This window comes from Penicillium oxalicum, chromosome IV (assembly GCF_001723175.1).
Source record: "Penicillium oxalicum strain HP7-1 chromosome IV, whole genome shotgun sequence".
In the NCBI taxonomy this organism is placed as follows: Eukaryota; Fungi; Ascomycota; class Eurotiomycetes; order Eurotiales; family Aspergillaceae; genus Penicillium; species Penicillium oxalicum.
Window position 1 is genome coordinate 1,922,631 of NC_064653.1, and position 16,441 is coordinate 1,939,071.

At 50.2% G+C, this 16,441-nt stretch overlaps 6 protein-coding genes across 6 annotated transcripts; 4 read left to right on the forward strand and 2 right to left on the reverse strand.

The window, feature by feature from the left end:
- Nucleotides 1-682: 682 nt before the first annotated feature.
- POX_d05442 (uncharacterized protein) lies at nucleotides 683-1,887 on the forward strand (the record flags this gene model as incomplete). The annotated part of the gene is made up of 2 exons (XM_050114288.1): nucleotides 683-1,529; nucleotides 1,628-1,887. 2 exons carry the CDS (start codon nucleotides 683-685, stop codon nucleotides 1,885-1,887), a joined length of 1,107 nt encoding a protein of 368 aa, XP_049969239.1.
- Nucleotides 1,888-3,428: 1,541 nt separating this feature from the next.
- On the forward strand, nucleotides 3,429-4,899 carry POX_d05443 (uncharacterized protein; the record flags this gene model as incomplete). The annotated part of the gene is made up of 5 exons (XM_050114289.1): nucleotides 3,429-3,611; nucleotides 3,690-3,726; nucleotides 3,811-3,878; nucleotides 3,976-4,513; nucleotides 4,637-4,899. 5 exons carry the CDS (start codon nucleotides 3,429-3,431, stop codon nucleotides 4,897-4,899), a joined length of 1,089 nt encoding a protein of 362 aa, XP_049969240.1.
- A 1,323-nt stretch (nucleotides 4,900-6,222) lies between these two features.
- POX_d05444 (Anditomin synthesis protein L) lies at nucleotides 6,223-8,474 on the forward strand (the record flags this gene model as incomplete). The annotated part of the gene is made up of 4 exons (XM_050114290.1): nucleotides 6,223-6,359; nucleotides 6,490-6,690; nucleotides 6,862-7,006; nucleotides 8,310-8,474. The coding sequence occupies 4 exons, from the start codon at nucleotides 6,223-6,225 to the stop codon at nucleotides 8,472-8,474; spliced, it is 648 nt and encodes a 215-aa protein (XP_049969241.1).
- A 598-nt stretch (nucleotides 8,475-9,072) lies between these two features.
- On the reverse strand, nucleotides 9,073-10,741 carry POX_d05446 (putative sugar phosphate/phosphate translocator; the record flags this gene model as incomplete). Its single annotated transcript, XM_050114291.1, has 7 exons — nucleotides 9,073-9,396; nucleotides 9,458-9,865; nucleotides 9,958-10,057; nucleotides 10,134-10,251; nucleotides 10,370-10,375; nucleotides 10,462-10,529; nucleotides 10,641-10,741. 7 exons carry the CDS (start codon nucleotides 10,739-10,741, stop codon nucleotides 9,073-9,075), a joined length of 1,125 nt encoding a protein of 374 aa, XP_049969242.1.
- Nucleotides 10,742-13,321: 2,580 nt separating this feature from the next.
- POX_d05447 (uncharacterized protein) lies at nucleotides 13,322-14,842 on the forward strand (the record flags this gene model as incomplete). Its single annotated transcript, XM_050114292.1, has 6 exons — nucleotides 13,322-13,477; nucleotides 13,604-13,711; nucleotides 13,809-14,228; nucleotides 14,351-14,457; nucleotides 14,539-14,710; nucleotides 14,795-14,842. The coding sequence occupies 6 exons, from the start codon at nucleotides 13,322-13,324 to the stop codon at nucleotides 14,840-14,842; spliced, it is 1,011 nt and encodes a 336-aa protein (XP_049969243.1).
- Nucleotides 14,843-15,252: 410 nt separating this feature from the next.
- POX_d05448 (uncharacterized protein) lies at nucleotides 15,253-16,378 on the reverse strand (the record flags this gene model as incomplete). Its single annotated transcript, XM_050114293.1, has 2 exons — nucleotides 15,253-16,198; nucleotides 16,311-16,378. 2 exons carry the CDS (start codon nucleotides 16,376-16,378, stop codon nucleotides 15,253-15,255), a joined length of 1,014 nt encoding a protein of 337 aa, XP_049969244.1.
- Between the last annotated feature and the right edge of the window lie 63 nt (nucleotides 16,379-16,441).

The window sequence follows — 16,441 nt, forward strand, 5'->3', positions numbered from 1 at the left end:
AGTCGAGGGGGGCGTAGACCAGCTAAGCGCTGGACAGCCTATCGATCGGACAGAGCTGCTGGGGCATCTGATGCTCTCTTGACTCTGAGCGCGGAGATTCGTCGGCACGAGTGCAAAGCGCCAGCCAGTACAGCCGCGGATGTGATGACCTGCGTGTGATGGAGACAGGGGGCTAACGCCTAACGGTAGTAGCCGAGCAAGCTCTAACCCAACCATCGGCCCCGGCGATGTGAAGACAGTTGAGACGCTGCATTAGGGCGACGGTCGCGCGATCCTCAGGTGCAGCTGTCCTGCAAACCACTATTCCTTTAGGGCCCGTCACGATGTACTGTTGGCGTGCAAATCACTCCAGGAGGAGTGACGACTCGACACCATGATCTCCGCTCGAAGGGTATATTCGGACGGATCCCCCCACTGCTCTTTCGTTTTCCTTTTCAGTAGCTTTTTTTTCCCACCAGTGCCTATGTTATTTTTGGGGGAAGAGTACTACTCACGCAGATCGAAAGGCCTCAATCATAGTCGGATCGTGCTCCAAGGAAAGTCTGGATTGACGGTTCTGTTCATCGACCTATAATTTGCCTATTCTAGACCGTCCCTTTTTTGTGGTTCGGCAGCACTGGGCTCTTCTCAGTGGTCTCCTGTCGCGCGACTTGCGAAGCCACTGGAGACGAAATCTGCGAGGATGGACCGACCGCTGCACTTGGACACCCAGTGTGGTCAGGGTCAAGACCAACGATACTCTTTTTTGAATACACCGAGGGAGATGCAAGGATCCGATGAATCCAGCGTTCCCGTCTTCGCTCCACGTCTGCCGTCTCACAGTGTCCATGATCCCGCATATTTACAGTCGCAGCATGTACCTCAACAGCCTCCAACTACATCACAATCACCACATGGCCAGTATGAAAACTACAACCATTCCGTGCAACCCCACCAATACGAATCCGACGAAAAGAAGTCATATGGCAATGAAAAAGGCCTGATGCCTCCATACGCACAATGCCCCCCGGTCGAGCAACATCCAGCCTTTCATGTTCCAGCGACTCCCAATCGCGAGTTGCAATTTTCGCCTCAGCCACCCCAGTATCCTCATGATGAAGTACCAAGCTCTGCTGGGCAGTACCCTGATGGCTTCCATCCTGCCGAGATCCAGAGAAGCGAAACCTTCTCCATTGAACCAGACTCGAATCCATTGCAATCACCTCTCGCCACGTACCTCCCTCCCCCCACAGCGCCGACGATGATCTCGTCACCGGACCAGCCCTTGAGTGACCTGGGCGCCTTTCATCATCCTGGGCAATCGATGCACCCCAATCAAGAAGCTCACGGTGGAAACTGGCATCATGAAATGTGTGAATGCTCCAACATCACAACCTGCTGTCTGGGCGTCACCTGTCCTTGCATACTGTATGGAAGGACTCAACATCGTCTGGCCATGAAGTCTCGAAAGCAAGACCCAACGAATATGCTGGGATATAATACCTTGAATGGGTCATGCATCGGTATGGCTTTTCTCTGTGGCTGCCAATGTAAGTTTCTCTCAATTCTGTCTTTTTCCATCTTGATCCCCCCCCCCCCCCCCTTTTTTTTTTTTTCTTTTTCGCTCTTCTGACATTGTCCCATCCAGGGTTATTTGCTACCGTGCAGCATACGCGGACGCGCAAAGCTTACGGGATTCAGGGAAACATCTGTACCGACTGTGTTCGAGCTACTTGTTGTACGTGTTGCACACTGATCCAAGATGAAAAGGAAATCCAGACGCGAGAGGAGCGTAGGGGGAGGGCGGCTCGAGAGCAGGGCGCAACTCTTTTGTCGCCATATACCGCTCCTACCGCCATGACTTATCCTGGGCCACCTACCCAAATGAGACACGGGCGGATGGGATAGCCGGCCTTGCGTTAAGGACTAAATTCTTTGATCTGGCAACCGAGCTGTCGTAAAGCGCAACAAATAATACCCTCGGAGCGGGATGATGGCTCGATGTTCGAGACATGAAATGAATGTTCCTGCCTCCTTTCGTGGATGACCGCTTGTAAATGCTGGGGGGCAGAGGATGGATTTCTGCGCGGCGAGTAGACGCCCACGCAGGAACACACCACGCGGACGAAGGCAATGGAATAGGTCACGTGGCATCTGGCAGAGTAGAGATTCTTCCATATGAGGAAATTGAGCATGAGCAACGCCTCAATGGATCGACTAGTCAACTCGTACTGCGGTTGATCCGATGTGAAGATCCCCACGGCTATTGAGTTCCGTGGGTCGGGGCATACTTGCCCTGCTGACCTGTCACTTTTACCTCCGACCAAAGCATGGGAGAGGCTTCAGATCAGTGAACTACCTACCTGTTTCCGGGGCCCCCTCGCGGTAGATGTAATAAACTATCGATGGCAAAGTGGCTCGCATGATTTTCTGGTGATGATGATGATCAATAGCCTCGGAACCTCTAGAGAAGAATCAAGAGTCGCCTGTTATTACTGCGTTGCTACGTGCTCGAGCCACACTTCCGATCGGAACTCCATTCAGATCCCGGGCCTTCTGTCATCGTCAGGATGGGCAGATGTTCTTCACCTTTTGCCACGACCAGAATCCTTCGTGAATTTCCTACACGCGATTGGACCTGGACTTGGCGGATAACAATCGCGGGTGTATCTTAGCCCATTCATGGAATTGGCCACCCCCCACTAGCCACACGAAAGGCCAAGCAAGGCTTGTGCCAATCTCTCGCAATAGGTCGATGTCATCGGGACGGGTCCGCAAGTGATATATCAACTCCTAATCGAAAAGAGAAGTCAACAAAGAAGAAGCGCAGAGCCTGCCTTTGCGTCCAAGGATTCTTCTCTATTCACGGAAATCAAAGTGATTCCGGAAGTCAGAGGGTGACTTTCCGAGAACTCTATTGTTGACGTTCAAGTCTGGTCCGTAGGCCCCCTTCGTCGGAAGCTGGCTGAGAGATGTGCATCTTGCAGAGAGGCAAACTAACTGACGCATGTAAGGGTTGACAGGGCACATTGGGTTGACCCCTCCGTTCGCGCAAGAACCTAATGAACCAACCTCGGACTCTATTTGGTCCATCCCATACACCCCACACGAAGATTAAAAAAAAAAGAGGAGACAAATGGGGGAAAGCTAATTGTGTGCACTGTGTAATGACGAAGGCCTACCTGAGTAGAATTGAGACCTGTATATTGATCGAGGTCGGATAGGGAGAGGACAGGGTTATATTTTGCCCCTCAATCTGGACGTACCCCGGTGTCGCAAGAATATCATCGCATTCTTTATATTGATCTGATCCATACCGTTCACGACTCTTTTGTTCCGCGCCTCCAACTCCATTGAAAGTCACTCATTTCCAGCGATTGCCCCTTGGGCTGAATCAGGGCCCGCGTCCCCTCTCGGTGCACTCAGTAGGGGATCCATACATCTTCACCATGTCGATGTCAGGCGAGGCTACGAGCACCGGTGTGAATCACGACAACCTCCGCCATGTAGTCATCACGTCGACTTGTTTTGCATTCATTCTGTCTACTACGGCCGTGGTGTTTCGAATCCTCTCTCGAAAGATCAATGGAAGTGGGCTCTTTGTCGACGACTGGTTGATGATTTCTGCATTGGTAAGCCTTCATGCTTGAAAGTCTGCACTTCTTCGGACTATGATCAGAGCGCTAACATAATTCGCTCCACCCGTAAAGATCTGGGAATGGGGGATTTCAATCGCGGGCATTGTTCGTAAGTAACTTGCCGGGAATGGACACCGTTCAGTCCGACTTTGAAATCAATGGCTGCGTGGTTCTTCTTACTCATCCTGTACAGTTCTTTACAATGGACTTGGAACCCACATCGAGTACGTGAAGCCTGAACAGCTTGTCGTGTATCTCAAGGTAAGTAAACGGCTCGACCGAGTCTGGAACCTGCGCGCCGATAGAAACCGCTTGTGATATTGCATGAATACAAGAACTAATAATATTACCGATTCAGACTCTTTTCACAGGCTCTATCCTATACACCCTGTGTGTCGCGTCCATCAAACTCTCCATTTTGATGCTCTATAAGCGACTCTTCCCAGTCAGACCCATGAAAGCTGCTGTTCAGGTTGTCTCTTTAATCATTATTCTCTGGGCCGCCTGTGGAATCCTGGCCGGCTGCTTCACGTGTATTCCGACAGAGAAGCTCTGGAATCCAATGATCCCCGGCGGCTGTATGGATCTGGGCAAGTTTTATTACGGATTGCAGATTCCCAACATTGTCACCGACGCTGTCATCTTAGTGATGCCAATGCATATCGTCTGGGGGTTACCCATCTCGAAGGCACAAAAGACCGGCTTGTCGATCATTTTCATTCTCGGGCTCTTGTCAGTAAACGCCCTTTTTTCCAGTCGGCTTCAACATATCCTCCAAGTCGAGATTGAAGATGTCCTTTTGCTAATGTCACCCACAAACCTCAGAACACTGATTTTTGACATTATTCGCCTGGTCTCTCTCGTCGATCTCTCCAAGGCGGGCAATGATATTACCTGTAGGTGGAATCCTCTTTTTGTTTTCCCCCAACGTCGCGTTGAAGTAAAGCGAAGCGAGGAGGAAAGAGAGATTCCGGCTTCTCAGTATGCATATTAACCATTTTACCACTTTGACTATCCAGACACCCAAGTGAACCCGAGCGTGTGGACATGTATCGAGCCCGCCGTCGGAATAGTCGCCGCCTGCCTCTCCAACATGCGACCTTTGTTCAAACTCGTCCATCGCAAAGTATGGCAGCGATATGTCGGGTCTACAGCAAACACCAGTCAACAAGACATTGTGGGTGCGGACGGTGAAAAGCGCTGGACCCGGGACTTGAGCACCACCAACGCCACAAGTCCAAGCTGCCAATCGCAAAGTCCTCGTATGGATAGCCCGGTTTAGGTATCGGTCAAGCCGCCCACGGGTCACTGTGTCTTTCTTTTTTTGGTGAAAGGTTGAGGCGAGAATCTAGTATTCAGTTCAAGTAGGCACCAGTGCTGTTCAACCTCGGGTTCTCATCGTCTTGCTTTAGACGCGGGCACAGACGGGACCACTTCTCCCTCGAAGTAAGATAAGCCATGTGTCGGGCATGGTGTTTACATATCATAATCTACTGGGTTCACCACTCATTGGTCACTTCTTTTTTTCTTTTCTTTCCTTCTCTTTGAACTTCAATTCATGTCTACTGCTGATCCCTGGGGAACCTTGTTCATACTGTTGTTGCCTAGGCAGTGGAACACAATTTAATCTGAGGCTGTGGTGACTTTTTCTGCGAAGCACCTCTTGGCCACTTGTTCGCTTCTACTTTTGTGCATACTTTTCCCAAAAGTTCATGTCGACTACTACGTAGATACCGGAGTTAGCGGTTGTCCACCAAACAAATGTTCTTTTCTAGAATAGAATATCGATGTAGGGAATTTGGTATTTCTTCAACTATGGTGCGATATATGAAAATTCCTATTCGCTATAGATCGGAGAGGGCATGTTTGATAGGACTATTTTCTTCCGGGGAAGACCTGCTGTTCACTCAAGCACCGCCGGCATTTACTTGATCCTCTCCAAGTAAAACCATCTATAGAGTAATCAAGTCTCTGTAGATTACAGAGTCCTGTCATTGACCTCGATCAGGATTCAATTTTCATACCCGATCGGCAATGACTCAATCGTATGAATATCCATGCAGCAAGTGCCGTTGTTGCTCCACGCAACTCATTACCTTTATATATATAGGCTGCTTGACCAGACCTGATGAAATGCACTCATGGATCCGAAATACAAAAAAAAGAAGGAACTCTCAATGATAGATTCATAGTATTTCTCCACTTCAAATTCTCTAGCCCGTACAGAGAGCTGCATCTGATTACTTATATTGTGCAGGCATATTGCGATCTTGATCAGCTCAAGTAGACTCAAGTAGGTGGCTCGGGCTGCAGTTGGGGCTGGAGGCAGTCCCCCCACAGTTGAGACCAGCTTCCCCTCATGTGGAAATACCCACTTTCATCCAGTCGATCATCCTCTTCCCCCCCCCTTTTATATTTCTTTTAAGTCCTACCGACCTACAACCAGATAACCTCAAATCACAGAGGACCGAGCCGACAAAGTGGAATACCGCATACCGTAGATGCACTGGGTACGGCTCCAGCAAGAATATCACAATAGCATCCCCACCCATGAATGCCCGTCCTGACTCGTCTCAAGCCTGCTACCTAATTAACATCTTCAAATATGCGCGGTCTGGACGAGACCAACAATGTCTTGTACCGAGTTGGACACACTGCCGGCGCACAAGTGCACACCGTCTGGCGGGCATTTGTCAATTTCGCCGCGCGAGACAATGTCCTCGAGGTAGCGCTCGGTTTGATGTATGGCCCCAACTCTCTTTCTCTCTCTCTCGCGCTTCTTATACTCCCTGATCAGAGACAAGCGCAATTAGTGCATAGAAGCATCCAAGTAACTAACTCGAGACTCTCGCGCTCACTTCTCAATCCCCAGTATCGCAAACTCATTCACCAAAGTGGTGACCTCGTTCGTATCCGACGTGGTATTGCCCGTGGTATCGCTCTTGCCTCTCTTGAATCGGAACATGGATCAGAAATTCGCCGTCTTATCCCCCGGTCCCAATTACAACGAGAGCAAAGGGTATAACACGCTGAAGCAGGCGCGGGATGATGGGGCGCTGGTGCTTGCCTGGGGGTACGTACTACTATATCTTTGTCTTTGGACATCGGAATCGGAATAGAGTCGCCTAGGTGGCTTTGCCCTTCTCACCTTGCAGTTGCAATGAATCCCTCCCAGATCTGACCGTGGCTTTGATGGACAGGCGAGATTGAGTGATTCAGGAGATTGCTAATGAGTTTCATGCAGAATGTTTGTCGAGACGCTGCTCAATTTTGCAGGTGTGAGTCTGACGCTGTTTGCTGTGGCTCATTTGTACATGTTTGTGTCTCGCGACAAGATTATCAAACCGACGGTTCGATGTCGGTATTGTCGCAAATTTATCAGTGTGCAGGTATGGGGAAAAAACATGGAGGCCTTGACCCTTGAGTCTAATGGATGTATAGGCCAAACGATGCGTGAATTGCTCTACTTGGCAAGATGGGAGAGAAGACCTGCCAGGGGAAACCGTCCACAGCATTAATAGCAGCGATGGTGGAGATCACAATATGCGCGATCGAGCAAGATAGTTAGTTTGTCGGGGACTCGGGAGAGTTGAGGGTGGATGAATTGAATCGTCAGATGATACACGTGAGGAGGCGCGTGGATGGACATATTTCCCGTGATTTGATGACTCGAAGGGAATGAATTCTCGTAGTATTCCCGTTGAGATCCAGCATCAGAGTACCGTAGTCCACTTAGTACTCAGTCACCACGTTATTACTGTAAGATAACTTTCCCCCCGACCTCGCTCGGCTCAAACTCTCCGCGTTTAGGAAACCGCATCACGTGGGACTTTGAAGACAGTCACTTTAGTCCCAATCTGGCAAGGTGGCATTGAAGTGTATTTACTCGACTTGATCTCTCTCCACTTTCACAAAGACCCCCGCTGATTACGTCAATTCAAGAAACTCCGAACAGTCAGTATTTCTCATGAATCTCCATCTTTGGATCTCACACATCTACCCTATTCCCACCCAATTGACTGTGATACCTGGACCAAGAACAACAAACTACATCATTACCACTACGTGAATCCTGAATCCTGAATCTCAACTCCACAATGACAATCACTCACATTGTGCTCTTCCAATTCAAACCCGGGACTGCGGCCCATATCATCCAGGATGTAAGTTGACCAGAAGAAAACATCCATCTTGCTGTACATACTCCCTTGGGCTCTTGGAAACGGTTCTAGCGGAATCAGTTCCCGGATACGTGGAGAGGTTTACAACCCGAACCCTTGGATTTCTTTGTCAGAAGAGACGATTGGAATAAATCAGATTCGCAAACGAAGAAAAGAAAATCGAATCAAATAATGAGAAACCAACTAACCTTCAAACCCCCGCCTCCCTTCATCGTTCATCCAATCAAGACCTGCGATCGTATGCTCGCACTCAAAGATAAATGCCTACACCCGACAACAAACAGATCATACATCCAGTCATCGTCCGGAGGGAGCGATAATTCTATCGAAGGTTTACAGGTAATGCCATCACTTCACCTTGTCCTTCCTGCACCTTCCCCCCCCCCTTAAACCCGGGTCTCCCTCCAGAATGGCCCCGTCTAGAGACTACAGGATCCCTCTCCCGATATTGGCATGAGTCTCAAAATTCAACTCTGAAAGCTAATTTCCAAACTCGTTCAAATAAAAAAAGGGTGGCATGACTCATGCCTTTGTCGTGGAATTTGCAAGCGTTGAAGATCGAGATTACTACGTCAAGGAGGATCCGGTGCATCGGGAATTCGTTCAGAGTCTGGACGGGGTACTGGAGAAAGGTCAGGTGGTTGATTTTACTCCCGGCGTCTTCAAGAGTGCTTGATTCGGTCCATTTCATGGGGCTAGGCAGTTGCTCCTTCGAATCAACGATGGCGATCAGCAAATCCGCCGGTTCTCCGTTTCAGAAGGAGGTTCCGGAGTACGGCCAGGATGAAAGTTCTCGTCTGTAAATAGCTGAGGCTTCAAAGGACCAATATGAACATCTTGCAGTGAAGAGGTTTTGTGGACAGACCCACACACATGTCATTCAGTAATTAGTATGGATCTGATCTAGCAACAAGTTTTAAAATGAGAGCCCACCAACGGAGTCCCCCAAAGACACCCCCCCCCCCAAAAGAGATGAAGGGTTTCCAGAGAATGTCGTGATATTAAAAAAAAAAAAGCAGAAAAGGAAAAAAAAAACTCCCCGCCAAATGTACACGGGTGGCTCCGATCAGAGCGAAGCAGTGCCATCAATTCTATCGTGGAAAATCGGGGTAAATGGTGTCACGTAAAAGTACCTTCAAAAGGTATTCCCAGCCAGTCGAGGCAGGATGAAAACAAAGAGTTATAGTCATGCATATTGTGCAAGTTCACCGTCTTGGCAAAATAGCAGAGGAAGAGAGGGCCCGGGAAGGGAGGCGTGTTGGAGGGACCGAGGTTTAGTTGGTCGAGTGGGCGCCAGATGGGGCCCCGGTGTAGAGGACCAACAGCACGATGATCGCAACGACACCGATCGCGATACCCTTGGCCTGGGCGGGGTTGGTACGCCGGTACTCTCCCACTTGGAGACGAATGTCGGTGCTCAAAGCCTGGATCTTCTCGGCGCCAAGCTTGTAGTAGACCAGACCGGCCAGGGCAATGGAGTAACCAAAGAACTGCTGAGGGGTGACGGGGTCGCGGAAGATCATCATGGAGGCGCAGACCAGGAGGATATCCTTGAGGATACCAGCCATGGTGAGGACGACAGCCGAGGTCTTGCCGATCTGTAGACATTGTCAGTCACCGCGCCACAAGGGATGGGCACACGGCCGGAAAGATGCTTACCAGAAGGACAACAGAGGCGTTGAGGAGGAACGCAACCAGTGCGTTGGCAATCAGAGTCATGATACCGAGAGAGTAAATGTCGTTCATGCTCATGCGGGGCACATCAGTGAAGAGAGTGACAACACCGTTGGTGACCGCGCAAGCGGGGGCATAGTAGTACAGAGAAACCAGGGGGTCCATCTTGAACTCGGCTGAGCTGAGCAGGCGCTGGACCATGACCAGGCGCAGAGCCTCGAAGATGATACCACCGCACTGGATGAGGAAGCCGAGCATATCAAACTTGATCTCGCCGAATGAGGCAATAACCACACCAACGACAATGATACCAACATTGCCGAGGGTCTTGAAGTTGGCCGGAGCGATACCAAAGGCCCAAGTGGCGAAAAGAGTCACGACGGCGTTGGTAGCCTACCACCCAGGAAAGGGTATTAGTTTTGAAATTCATGACATGAAACAATGCCGGGGGAGAGGGTTGAATTATTGCAAGCTGGGATACGCACCTTCAACATTTGGATGAACGAGACACTGAGGTAGAGGTAGGCCAGGTTACCGCAAATCAGGGACAGACTGAACATGATACCGATGGGGACAATCGCACGACTGTTGGAATGGAGAATTAGCGGGAGTATCATGGGCGCCGCGCGTCGGCGCAGCTGAATGGGTAACTTCGACTCACGCGTAAGTGCTTGGGGTCATCGGAACCTTGTGGCGGGAATCCAGAATAGTGGTGAACTTGGCCAGACCCTGGGTCATGGCAGTAGCAAAGACCATGTGCCATGTTGTCAGGAACAGTGCTGTTGTGGACCGAGTTAGCTATCGGTATCTGGAGAAGGATGCGGCAGAGATCGAGCGGCCATTCGGGGACCTCGGCGAGATGAAAAGAAAAAGGAAGTCGTGGTTCGAGGCACTTACGGAAGTCTAGAAAGCAAGATAGGTTAGTACATCACTTTCCCAACAAATGGCCCATTTCAGAAAGGCATGGCCGGGCCTGGAGGAGTACTCACTGAACTTGGCGCTCGACAGAACCCACTTGTTGAAAAGGATGACACTGGAGCTCAGGGCGATCCACAGACTGCCGAGGAGAACAATCAGCAAAATTGACTCAACAAGACGACACCAATCCCCCGATACATGCCATCGACAAAGGAATCATCGACAGCAGTCCTGTCAGCGGGCAACGCACGCAATGTAGAAGGCCGGGTGCAAGCCGGTGCTTGGGGCTGGAGCCGGAGCGGCACCTTTCTCGAGGTTGCGGTCATCCTGGGCGGAGCGTTCGTTGGCCATTGTGGAGGTGGAGGTGAAGAACCCGTTCAAAAGAGTGACTATGGGTGAGTGAACCTGACGTTCTTCGGTGTTTGGATAGGGGAGGATGGACAAGAAGAGAAGAGACGAAGGAAACGGCGGCGCCGACAGAGAGAGGGGGGGGATAAAGTAAGGTAATAGTTTGTTCCGAGCTGGCCTTTTTTTCCCTTCTTTCTTGGTTTTTTTTTTCTAATTTCCTTTTTTTCTTCTCTTTTCTTTACTCTTTTCCATTTTGGTCGGGGAGTTTAGGGGGCGATGGCAAAAGATCGGCGGGCCGCGCGGGCGGTGAGTGGGTAAGCGGGTGAAGGATTGGATACAAGGGTCCAACATGCGTTTGTCTCCATTTGATCATCGGCGATTCCACCTTCCTTTGCTCACCAAATGGAACGAGGTTGAGCAAGTCTGGTCCGTTGTCCACAGTCCGGATTCAGACGGTGGGCCACCGCTTGAGCCATTGAGTCCTTGTTCCCGGTGTTGACAGGCCTGCTTCAGCTGGGGCCTTTGTGAAGTTGTGGTATAGAGTGAGAACCGAAAAGTGAGGAGGTGCCATTGAGAGGGTCCCAAACAGGCCTCTGGGTAATCAATCTTGAGCCAGGCAGGTTCAGTGATCAATCGATAGGAGAACGGTGACACTCTCCTCCCGTCCACTCGACAGAATTCAAACCGATGACAATCTTGTCATGCCTGTATACCATTTAGATGGGATATTCACCAGGTGGCCTCGGATGCTCATTCGAACAAGAACCTAACTACACAGCTTTCTTCTGAGATCGCTGGGGAACTTCTGTACATGATGATTGCTTCCAGGAGGGTCTGGCTTACCCAGGATATCACAGACGATCAGGGGTTGGTGACGGATTCCAAACGAGGGTGAATGGATACTCGGCGAAGGTTGCCCTCGATCGGCAGAATCAGCCGAGTAGTATATCCCGAATCTGCAGCGCCTGCATTCACCCCGTCAATACGGAGACTAGCAGCTCAGCGAGAGAATACATCGCCGCTGCTCATTGCTCAATAGTTCGTCGACACAAATTACCTGCGAATAGCAGCTCCGTGCGGACAGGATGCACCAGTCTCGACGGAATCCAACCAGTAGTCAAGAAGCCACCGGTGGCCACGTTCTGGCCCATCGCCACGCACGGCGGTTCATCTCCAAACGATCCATTGGGGGCTCGGTTCACGAATCAACGGGGGCCGAGAGGGTCTCGCTCACGTCCACGCCGATTTACAGTTTCGCTCAAGAGTGCAGCAAAGTGGAAGAGTGCAAAGACCCGGGGAGATAAGAAGCCAGGAACACACCAATGGACGGGCGACAAGCACCCACCGACACTGCCAAAATTGCGCACGGAACACCCGAACCAAGGAACAGTTACGGTGGCGTCCACACGCACGGTGGGAGGTGGAGACATACTCGACTATCTGAGCCACTGATACTAACCCTGTTCGGTGAAGTGCCGGAACACACACCAGCAAAAAGAAGAATTTGAGACGACGTGAGCCCCTGAAACACGAGCGAGGGCAACTTCGCAGGTGGTGATTGGGAATTGCCGAGTTTGGTGGGCAGAGGGCGGTGCCCGGCGGTGGGCTGTAGTCGGTGGAGACTCGTTTCGAGAACATTGCGTAAGTCATTTATATGCGATACCCACTGGATGGGCTTCACACATCACTGTAGCGTCTGTTCAGTTGTCATCCTTGCCATGCCGACAGTCAAGGTGATACTGCATGATCTCCGCCAGTGAAGTTGACAGCGTCACTAGAGGACTCGACATGGTTGACCTATTTCGGACTGGTTAAAAAGGAACCCTTTGATTAGACGTGCACGACATTGACCCGCCTGCCACTCGCTGACAGCCCTTCATTCTTGCGAACGGCAGTCATGGAAAATTATGTTCATGATGATAGGAAATTCGAAAGCCAAAAGGGCCTGCACAATGTGAGGGACGTGATGTTATTACCTCTGAGCATTGGTAATCTACCAGCTGTATCCAAATAGACCAGACTGAGCCCTTGTAAATCCTGTTGGAGCTGATCGGCGTCGGCGATGGGGGACGGCTTCTATTGAAAAAGAAGTCGAAGCAGACTGGATCATCACGGGATGTGTTGTTTCGCTGAGATAGCTACCTCATCACGTGAATCATATGATCCGAAGTCATGTCACCTGTCACGGCGATTACAAAAAATATGTATAAAAGATAGGATAGCGATAAATCAAAGCCTTTGTCCTTCTTGTTCATTTTCTCTTATAATAATTGCTTCAAGGACACGCAAAAGATGCCAATCACGGCTATCAGAAAGGATGCAATGAGAACGCAGTGAAGAGATTGGAGTCCAAGTGCGGAGATGCCGTGCGGGGGACACAACCTTATATCCGAACGAGGGGTAGATCAGGCACCGAGTGCTGGCTTTGTTCAGACGTCCAAGTAGAAACGGGAATCAAGCGTGAAGAAATCCACCAGATTCCGGACTCAATACCGTACAACTTCCTACATACAAGCCTACTCCTGACCAGCACCACTTCTGCGTCCAGATCTCCACCTGAAAACACATGATAGTGGCGCAAAAATGCTTCCATCCAGCAACCAATCTCAGCTTGCAGAGTGTGCGGCAATCCCAGTCATCGATCTTTCGGCTTTGGATAGCTCGTGTCCAGAGGAGCGTCAACGGCTGGCACGACAGATTTATGATGCTTGCACTCGAGTTGGCTTTTTCTACGTCAAGGTATCATTGTCCCGCATAATATGAGGAAGATATAGAAAAGACAAAGAAAAAAGAAGAAAAAAGACTATCATGGTTATGCCAAGAGAGGCAAAAAGAACGAATTTTTGATTGACACATACTTTTCAGAACCACGGAATCCCCGAGACCCTCGTCAATGACGTCCATAATGTAGCTGCTCAATTTTTCAGCCTGCCCGAAGAAGAGAAAATGAAGTTTTACATTGGGAATTCCCAGGTCTGTTGGCAAGTTGACGACAAGACATCTCAGCTCACTGATCTATTCAACTCATAGGCAAGACCCCTTATAAATGTGTACTGACTAATTGACGCAGAAATTCCGCGGTTACAGCCCCGTCGGCGGCGAAAAAGCTACTGGTACCGAAGAGAACCCCATTTCCGAAGAAGAGGCTGGCGTCATGCTATCCGAGGCTTTTGATATCGGATACGAAGTTGCTATGGACTCTACCAAGAAGCCCGGCGCGACTCTCCCGCCGGATACCTATGGTCTCTATGGTGAAAACCAGTGGCCGGATGAGCAGACACTGGCTGGTTTCACTCAGACGTATCTGGGATACTGCGTCTCGGCGTTGGACCTCTGTCGCAAGATGATGAAGATTTTTGCCCTTGCACTGGGTCTACCGGAGGAGTATTTTGATTCCAGCATGCAGACTCCTGGTGTGACTTCTCGTATGATGCATTACCCGGCGCAACCGGTGGCGGGAGAAGTACAGGAGGGTCTTGGGGCACATACTGTAAGTTGGTTGAATGCTTCACCTTGCCTTCTTCCTTTTGCGTTTTTTCGTTAGCACACTAGATCAGGATATCAATTGGGTATCTTTTCCAGGACTGGGAGTGCTTTACAATCCTCTCGCAGGGGCATGTGCCGGGCTTGGAAATCCTCAATCACAACGGCGAGTGGGTTCTGGCTCCCCCGATTGCAGGAACATTGGTTGTCAACATTGCCGATTGTCTTTCCACCTGGTCAGTTACTCTGCCGTGTAGATCGACACTACTTATTTCTTTCGACTCCCTTTTCTCCTGACTCTTTGATCTGCACAACAGGACAAACAAAAAATTCAAGTCAACAATCCACCGGGTGAATAACCTGTCCGGGGAGGAAAGATACTCTATTCCATTTTTCTTTGGCGTTGACTACGACAGCACCATTTCCGTGCTAGACAAGTATACCTCGAGCGAGAATCCACCTTGCCGGGCACCCTTCAAGGCGGGCGATGTAAGTCTCATCTGCTGTCTGGGATCGATCATTTCTACCGTCCATGAAAAGAAAAAAGCCAAAACTGACGACCGACGCGGGTAGTGGGTTCGCGAAAAGTTGTCTAAAGCATATGTAGGATACGAAGGCTGAGCCTAAGTCTAGAAATCACCACAGCTGCACCTGGCGCGTAAGAAAAGCCGCATTGTTATTATGCAGGCAAGTTGTCTGGGCTGACACAGACAAGAGAGTGAGCGCCAAATACCGGAGACCGGCATAGATACCTAGATTCTGGTCCGAGGAATGACAATACCACACAGAGATGACCATTTGCTCACTGGAAAATTGTACAGAAATGAGTCTTACTTTGTTGAATTGATCATAATCATAATGTCCACCAGGCAGAAATGAAAGCGTGTGGAACTCAGTGCCGTTGGTGTGGGTAAAATGGGAATACTCATCATCTCTGATGCAGTAACATAGGTTCTTCATAATCTCTACTTGGCGTCGTGATCGAAACATGCCAAACCGGTCCAAATGGTCATGCGGAATTTCTTTCCCCATCAATACGGCTTGACTCCAGCGAGTTTCAGCAATTTTTCCGTCCGCTCCGGCTTCTGCAAAGGCTCTGATCGATTTCGAGGATCCAGACTGCCATCCGGAAGATATGCCTCCTTCTCACGAGGCACAACATTGTCATGAGCCCAGTGCGTCGTGGCCTGGAACGACTCGAACGCTTCCCTTTTCCGCTCCAACTCTTCCGGTCGTGCCCATGTTGCCGGAGAATACGACGCATATATGACTGTGCGGATAGTGTCACTTTCGACAGTGGGCTCCCCACCCCAATGGATGGTCCGCGAATCCCAAAGAATCAAATCGCCCGGCTCAGCCATGACCTTGAGCGGCTTCATGTCCCGCTCTTCAAACCATTTCATCTCAGTTTCGCTAATGAAGCGAATATCTTTCGTCTCCCAGGTCGCCCTGTCGGTCTCGGTGTCGAAAAATTGTTCCGTCACGGTATTGGATCGCGGCAACACGATGAGAGATCCGTCTTCGGGGCCCGCGTGGCTCAAGTTGATGATTCCCTGGACGCAGTGTAGACCCCGTCGCAGGGGAGACTGATCTACATGAGGCCAGGGCCGTTGAGCAGGCTTGTCCGCCCGATTCGGGAGAGTGATATTGAGCGCATCAAACGAGACGAGAAGTTCATCAGTGCCCCAGATTCGGGCAAAGGCTTCGAGGATCTTGGGTTCCATGCGGGCGTCCCACATGAATTTCTCGTGGGCGACACCATACTTGTTAAAGGTGTTGACTTTGCTCTGAAAGGGGAGGTTCTCGGTCGTCCATGTTGAGGGATCGTTCAGATCCAGAGATGTGTCGAATGAGGAGAGCCATTCCAGTGCCTTTTGCTGGTACAGTTTGGCTTTTTCAGGAGTGATGACGCTTTTAACCACCGCGTATCCTTGGGATTGAAGGTCGTCGCGCCAGTCTCCGTATGGACCTGTGAGCCTGCATCATTTGTGGTGACTTAGCATGATGCTTGAGGGCATTCGAAAGGGGGGGAACCAAAAAAAAGCATTGTGTTGCACAAAGGGCAAGGAGAAAAAGACATGGAACTTACCTGAACGTAGACTTGTTCAGAGGAACTGAAGTCTGCGTACTGGTAATAGTGGACGTTGATGCGGCCATGACGAAGTATTCTTTCCGTCTCACGAGAGAGGCAATTTGACCCAGTAAATGCGCGGGACCGAT